We start from the raw sequence: 7,783 nt of genomic DNA on the forward strand, positions 1-7,783 counted from the left end.
ATGTACAAATGTGCTTGACCCAATAGATGCATATATGAATTGTGGTAAGAACTGTACGAGCCCCCAATAAAATGATTAAAAAAAAGTTGTTGAATTGACGAAATTTTGCTGTTTGTGTATTGTGGTGGTTACATACTCTGGTGTCAACTTGTGGAGAGGTGGAGTCTAGCCCGTTACTAAGGTGGCAGCTTGATGACCTCATTTGGAGGCGCTAAGGAGATAAATAGCTAGCTGGAGGTAGGAAACACTCCCTGCGAGACATTCCTGTTGACAAGCCACATGGAGATATACTGATGGGGGCCAGAGCCTTGGAGCTGGAGAAGCCACGTGGAGATCCCTGCCATCACTAAGATGCTTCCACTGGCACTGGATCCACAAGACTTTCCACCCACTGGGTCAGTAATATGCCTTCACTTGGCATCATTGCAAGTGTTGCGTGAGTCTGAAGAGGAATTTACAGACTGGTACTGGGCACACGGGCTATTTATTGGACTTATGGACTTCATCTGGACTGGGCTGGGATGTTTTCTTAATGTACATTTACTCTTTATATAAAGCTTTTTCCTATACACATGAGTGTCCATGAATTTGTTTCTCTGGTCTACCCAGACTAACACATGTATATTTTGGTCACAATTGAAAAAATTAATTACATGAATAACAATGAGTACAAGGAAGAAGAAAATTTGATTGTGGTGATGATTGTACAACTCTTCTTGATAGATTGAATTATTGAATTATATGATCTATGGATGAAGTACCAATAAAAGTCAAATATTTTTTCTTTTGTTATGCTAAGGAATTCCCTAGAGGGTAGGATGGGTCCTAAATCTAATCCCTTCTGAAATGTACCTTTGAAGGAAGAGTAGACAGAGAGACACAGACCAGGAAACAATGTCTATAAGCCCCAAGATATTGGCAGCTACTGGAAGCTGACAGAGATAAATGGTCTGCCCTCAGGGCCTACACCCTGAATTTGGGCACTAGCCCCCTGAATTGTTAGACAATTAATGTCTGTTCTTTAAAGCCATCCTACCCCCCACCGCCTATCAAATTTAATTTTATCGCTGTTATTGTTATTCTAAGACTAGGAAACTAAGAAACCTAGGGATGGTTGTCAACTCCATCAACCCATGCTTGAAATTTAACTTGGGAACCATTCAAGGGGGCTTCAAAGGGTCTTGAAATGAATTACATTCTCGTTCAATTCCACTCATCCGTAAACTTTTGGAAGCCTGCTCGCATTCTGAAAGCCCTGTAAACGTGGAGCTGGATGAATGGGCCAGTTGAAGGCCCTGTAAACGTGGAGTTTGATGAATGGCTCTGTTCTGTGCAAGCATTTTTAAAGCAGAATTATTACTCCAAGTCAGCTATGTTTGCAGCTTTTCTATTCCCAAACCCTGACCTTAAGCAATTTATAGGAGCGTCTTTGGGACAGAAAAATTTCAAATCACTGTCAGAATATCCTAACCTCAACACCCAAATTTGAGGAACATGGCTCTACTTACAGTTACGAATGTTCTTCCAGTCAATTTTCGCAAAGAAAGAATGGCAACAAAGGTCCTCGAAATTCAGTCTTTCTTTCTGCCCACACAATAAACTTTGAAGCAGATCAAGACATTCATTGCTAACTTTGGGGTCGTCCGGAAACTTCAAAAATCGCTGTCCCAAAAATAAAATAAAATAATTATTTCCTTAGAGCAATGATTCAGCCTCCTCATGTCTCAAAGTTAAGACACCACTTTCATCCATGAAAGTTTGTGTTTTTTTTTCAAAGGAAGGAAAGTTTGTGCCCTCTTAACTTTGGACCAAAAGCATTTTCCTAAAATAGATGGTCTTTTAACAGCAATAGACAAGCTCCTTCGCAGGGGTTCAATACCCTTCTCAACCCTTGCTCCTCTCTCCAGTCTCATCTAGCCCCATCCCAACAATGATGGGCTATTTAAAGCTCCTTGGACAGTGTTCTCTGCCTGGACCAACCTCCCCACCCCAGGCCCCCACCCTTCCTTCCCTGGCTAGATCTTCTTCCCCATCACTCCCTTCCACATGCTTCTCTCGCCTCTATAGGAGCACATCATACTGTACACTGGGATTTACTTGTGAGGAAGGGGAAGGAAAGTAAGAGAGAACCCTAGCCTTACTGCAAGCCCTGGGACCTAATGGAACCTGGTACAGACTAGGTGCCAAATACAATTTTGTTGTTGTTGCTGTTAAAAATATACACAACAGAACATATACAGATTTAACAGAAGGAAGAAGACCTTCGACTAGATGGACTGACACAGTGACAGAGACTGGACAATGGGCTCAAACACAGCAGTAATTTTGAGGATAGTACAGAACCAGGGAGTGTTTCATTCTGTTGTGCGGAGAGTGGCGATGAGTCGGAACCAACTCACCGGCATCTACCAACAACCTGGACACTCTCAAGACGTGGACTACCTTCTTGAAGCTGTGCGCTATTCTCACTGTCCTTTCCCAAAGCACTCCTTCTCCAGGAGCAAAAACGCACTGCCTCCTAAGTTTCCTAACTAACCTTTCAAGTTGCTGTGGTCATTAGATCTCATATTTGTAATTCTTAAAAGAGTACCTCAATACATCTTTATTCAATGAATGACTTAAACCGAAGGCAAAAGATTAGCAGCACAACCACCACCGGCACCACCGCCCAGGGTCATTTAAAGGGAAACTTTAATTTAGAAGCAAGGTCCAGAGTAATTAATAATTCAAAACCAAAAAATGTTTAAAAGCTCATACCCATCTAAGTAATTCCAATTCATAGAGATCCTCCAGACTTTCTGAAACTGTAAATCTTTACCAAGAGCCGACGGCCTCATCTTTCTCCAAAGAAGTGACTGGTGGGTTTGAACCACTGACCTTACTGTTCCCAGCCCACTGCCTAACTCACAGCACCACCAAGGCTCTTAAAAGAATTCGCTACATTTTCATATACATATATGTCACATTATGACATGTATGTCATTCTAGAAAGATGAAAATGCATGTTATAGTCTTAAGAAATAAATTTAATATAGATAAAAATACATTAGGAAATAGTTTTAAGTCTACTACTATGCAGAAAGATAATTACAATATATCTAATCCATTTCCTCACTTAAGTTTACTATCATATTCAATAGGTAGTCCTAAGCAGCAGTACAGTGAAAAGCCAGACTAAAACTGTTACTATTTTGGGAAAGGTATTTCAATCACGCATTACCTTGGTTTCCACATAAGCAAAATGAAAACAGTAATACCTACTATGGGTTTCACAATTAACCGAGCTAATAAATTACATTTCCTCAATTCTGAGACTCATATTTATTAACTGAACAGCTTTTAATAGTAAGATGCATTTTCTAATCAGTACATTACAGATTAATTGGTAGTAATTCTTTTTAGTGCTGCACAAAACAGGCGTAGTATCACAAGTACAATTATGGTAATGGAAGCTGGGTTCCAATGAAACGCAATCGACCGAGTGCTTAGAAAAGTTTTGGCACAAAGATGTTGTCGTTTCCAACCCATAGCAACCCATGCATGAGGGAACACAACATTGCCTAGTCCTGCATCATCCTCACAAATCATTCCTATGTTTGAAGTGACTGTTGCAGCCATCGTGTCAGCCCATCTCCCTCGATCTTGACACTCGATCTTGCCAATATGATAGCCTTCTCTGGGGAGCGGTGCCCCAAGATAACATACAAAGTGCATGAAACAAAGCCTCGTCATCCTTGCCTCTCAGAATAAAGTTGTTCATTCTTCCGGCAGCCTGTTGTTGTTAGATGCCATCGAGGCGGCTCTGACCCATAGGGACCCCATGCACAATGGAACGAAACACTGCCCGGTCCTGTGCCACCCTCACAATTGTTGCTATGCCCACTGATGCGACCACTGTGTCAATCCATCTCGGTGAGGGCCTTCCTCTTTTTTCCTGCCCTTCCCCTGCACCAGCCTGGCAGTCTGTGGCGTAGTCAGTACTCTCCACCATGCTGGTAAGTCAAAGGCATCCTTTTCCTGCTGTTCTGATTTCCCGGTTTTCGGATACATGGAAGATACCTGAAACGATCACAGTTGGGTAAGCGACACGATTGTCCTCAAAGTGCTGTCTTTTCTTTTGAACACGTTCGAGAGGTCTTCGGCAGCAGATGTGCCCAGTGCAATGTTATTTGATTTCTTGCCTGAGGCTTCCATGGGCATGGATTGTGGATCCACGCAAAATTCTTGAGAACTTGGGTCTGTTCTCCATGTATCGTGTTATCTTTTGGTCTGGTTGAGACAATTTTCGTTTTATGTTGAAATGTAATCTACCCTGAAGCTCGTAGTCTTTTATCATCAGTAAACGCATCAAGTCCTCGTGACTTTCACCTGGCAGAGTTGTGTCATCTGCATACTGGATGTTGTTAATGAGTCTTCTTTTTTTTTTTAATCATTTTATTGGGGGCTCATACAACTCTTATCACAATCCATACATACATAAATGGTGTAAAGCGCATTTGCCCTCATCATTCATTGCCATCATCATTCTCAAAATATTTGCTTTCTACTTGAGCCCTTAATATCAGCTTCTCATTTTCCCCCCTCCCTCGCCGCTGGCCCCTCCCTCATGAACCCTTGATAATGTTGGGTTTTTTTTCATATCTTACACTGTCTGACGAATCCCTTCACCCCCTTTTCTGTTGTCCATCCCCCAGGGAGGAGGTTATATGCAGATCCTTGTAATCAGTTCCCCCTTTCTACCTCACCTTCCCTACACCCTCCCAGTATCGCCATTCTCACCACTGGTCCTGAAGGTGTCATCTGTCCTGGATTCCCAATGAGTCTTTTTCTAATCCTTCTAATTGCTATATACAATATACTTACTTGTTGTGATTATTCAGTACTACTGGCTTATGAACTTTCACAAGTATAATTTTTAAAAGATGTTTTTCAGCGTTACTTCAACATCAACCAATGGTTGGTTACCTGGAAATTCATGATGTTACTGAACGTTCTGGCCGAGGTCCCCTCAGTGAATGGGGTTCGCCCATAAATCATCTCGTAGGCAATCACTCCCACAGACCACCAGTCGCACTCCGGGCCATAGACTCCTTTCCCGTCTCCATTCATCACGGTCAGCACCTCTGGGGCCATGTAATCGGGGGTCCCAATTGGGAGTTTAGCATTCACCTAGAAACCCATAAACAACGTGATTGTAGCAAACTTTCAATTATCCTCAAGTAGATTGCTAACTAGCACACTTCAGATAGAAGCTGATTTGCCACTGATTACTATTCTCTCCGGCACTTAACCTTCCTTCAAGTGACACACCGCCAGGAAATGCAAACAATTTACTAGCCCAAAACATAAAAATAAACCAGCACATGGTAGAAACCACAGGCAAAGGGGCAAGAGTGGCTGATGATATCACGCTTTGATGGCACAAACCAGAGTTGGAGATATATATATATATATACACCCAGTACAAGTTTCTGATATGATCAAAGGCCTCCTACTTTGGAGAACAGTAAGATAATAAACTCTAAAGGTGAATCTATATGATCAATCTTCCATTAATGCATCTTATTGTCAGTTAAAAATTTTGGAAAGCTGCATTTAGAATCAACATTCCTACTTAACTGGCCCACCCACAGGGCAAGACATGATAAAGCACTTCCGCCAACAGCTAATGTTAATGAGTTCATTTTCCTCACTGTTCTTGTGATCCCTCCCCACTGTTCAGAAACCCAGGGTTCTGCAGTTCTAGGGAACCGAGGAGACCTTTTTAAAGCTAAATGCATTCTTTTAAAGCCCTGTCTTACCTAGGAATTTGTCCTTCTACTTTAGTGTTAATGTCCTGTGTTTCTTGAAATGATGCTGATAACAGAGGTTGTCTCCCTCATCCCATCCCCATTCTTCCTGGGCAACCTAGTAGATTGACATTTTTTTTTAACTGAACAATAAAGTCAGAAGTCTAAGGGGATCACCCCTCTAAGTGTTTACCCCACCAAAACAGAAAAAGAAGGCCTTATGCTAGTCACATCCTGTGCTGATCACGGGCCAGTTACACTACCCCGTAAATGGACTTCTCTCAGGTTTGTAGGTCAGTGTGCAAAAGAATATACTGTCTACTAAAGGGTGTTAAGTGTCGCTAAGTGAGCTGAGAGATTGTCATGGGCAGGCCCAACATATTCAAGGCTGGCTTTGGATCAAGAGAGCAAATGTGCTTGGCTTTGAGGTCTGAGAAGAAAGTGAATTGATAGTGCAATATGAGATCTTCTTTCCCGGGTCAGGAAGACCACACTCTTCTAGCCAATAACTTTGATTCTATCCATCCTGCTGTCCCAAAACATCCTCCTTATAGAGAACAAACCCAGTCTTTCTGTTCCTTCTCGCTCCACCTCTTTCTAAGGCCCGCACTACTCTAACACAACCTTTTGCAAACTCTAAGCCCCAAACGCAGTGCAATATTATTTCTTCTGAAACCATGCACTCTTTTATGGGCATCAGGATTTCGAGTCAGGAAAGGGACCCTCACAGAACAGGGCTGCCACTTAGGAATGCCATGTAAGAAAGCCAAGCCAAGTCACGCTGCCCAAGAGGTAGCTGGTGTTGAAAGAGAAAAGCAGGGGCACCGTGGGGAAATCGTGTAAGGCAGACCTACGGAGCGAAAAGTAATTCAACTCAAGGGGAAGCTTGAGTGTTAAAAAGTCTGAGCCAAGACCTCTATCCTTTACTGCATGTGTCAGTTAGTAAGTCCTTAACAGAGTTTTGGTGTAAAAAGAAAAAAAATCCTCAATACTCACAATGAACACAGAAATGGGTTTTGTGTTGTTGTTGTTTTTTTGGAGTGTTTTAATTGACAATGCAAAAGGTGAAAAACTGTAAAATCTTGGTTTGACTAGACAAGGGAATGCTGCTGTATTGCTGATTGGACTCTAACCCTTTACTCCTCACAGAGGGGCCCTGGTGGTGAAGGCTACGGATTAGGCCACGGAGCACGAAGACAGCAGATGAAAGCCACCAGCTGTCCCTCAGGAGAAAGACAAAGTTTCCTGCTCTTGTAAGCAGTTCTGGTTTCAGAAACCCACAGGGGCGCTTCTCTCTGGTCCTCCCAGGTCCTTGAGAGTCAGAAACCGCTCGATGACAGTACATTTAAGTGAGTTTACGCCTCGTGAGCTCAGAGGTCCGAAACCACAATCATGAACTATGCACCATTTGCATGTGTTAGGTTTTACGTTATGGCCACACGAGACTGTTTAGGAATACTTAGAAGACATCCTTGTTTGCAGCAATGCATGGCCACTGGTTCACAATCAAAGAGTCCATGGGAACTTGATGGGTCAGGTACGAACCAAACAGTACAAACTGTCACGGGCTTCATGTTCAAACGCATGATTTATGAATCACAGAGAGAGGCAGCTCTCCTACAAATGCTTGCCCTATAACAGATAAGTGATTAGGCACATTTAAGTTCAATTATTTCCTCATTTTCTAAATTTGACTACTAATTTGTATTAGAAAGCTATAAAAAGGGCAAATGCTCCCTAGCTTGTTCTTTGTACATTGCCTTTTAGAGTAGATAGTTGCAATAAACAAAGGTTCTTAATGACAATTAATGACCACTACACTTCCATTAGTTTGGACCTACAAGCACATGGAAGCTGTTCCACCTGTAATGTACGTGTTTCGGTAAGGATTTTGCACCATGCTTTCAGTCTCCTCTGGTTGGGATTCAGCCATCTGCTCTGGATCAAATTAAAAGTGAAAGGTGCAGCCGGTGATCAGCCTTCCTGCAGTGCAC

General features: G+C 42.4%; 1 protein-coding gene across 3 annotated transcripts in view; it reads right to left on the bottom strand.

The window, feature by feature from the left end:
• CIT (citron rho-interacting serine/threonine kinase) overlaps nucleotides 1-7,783 on the bottom strand; it is a 308,696-nt gene that overhangs the window by 141,848 nt on the left and 159,065 nt on the right. For all 3 annotated transcript variants that reach the window (XM_045296872.1, XM_004709562.2, XM_045296871.1), the window contains exons 9-10: nucleotides 4,966-5,169; nucleotides 1,509-1,662 (exon numbers count right to left, since the gene is read on the bottom strand). In XM_045296872.1, the coding sequence (XP_045152807.1) occupies nucleotides 1,509-1,662; nucleotides 4,966-5,169 (358 nt within the window). The remainder of the gene's footprint in view (nucleotides 1-1,508; nucleotides 1,663-4,965; nucleotides 5,170-7,783) is intronic.

Source organism: Echinops telfairi, unplaced genomic scaffold (genome assembly GCF_000313985.2).
Source record: "Echinops telfairi isolate 266 unplaced genomic scaffold, ASM31398v2 ScPeMD7_7412;HRSCAF=8450, whole genome shotgun sequence".
In the NCBI taxonomy this organism is placed as follows: domain Eukaryota; kingdom Metazoa; phylum Chordata; class Mammalia; order Afrosoricida; family Tenrecidae; genus Echinops; species Echinops telfairi.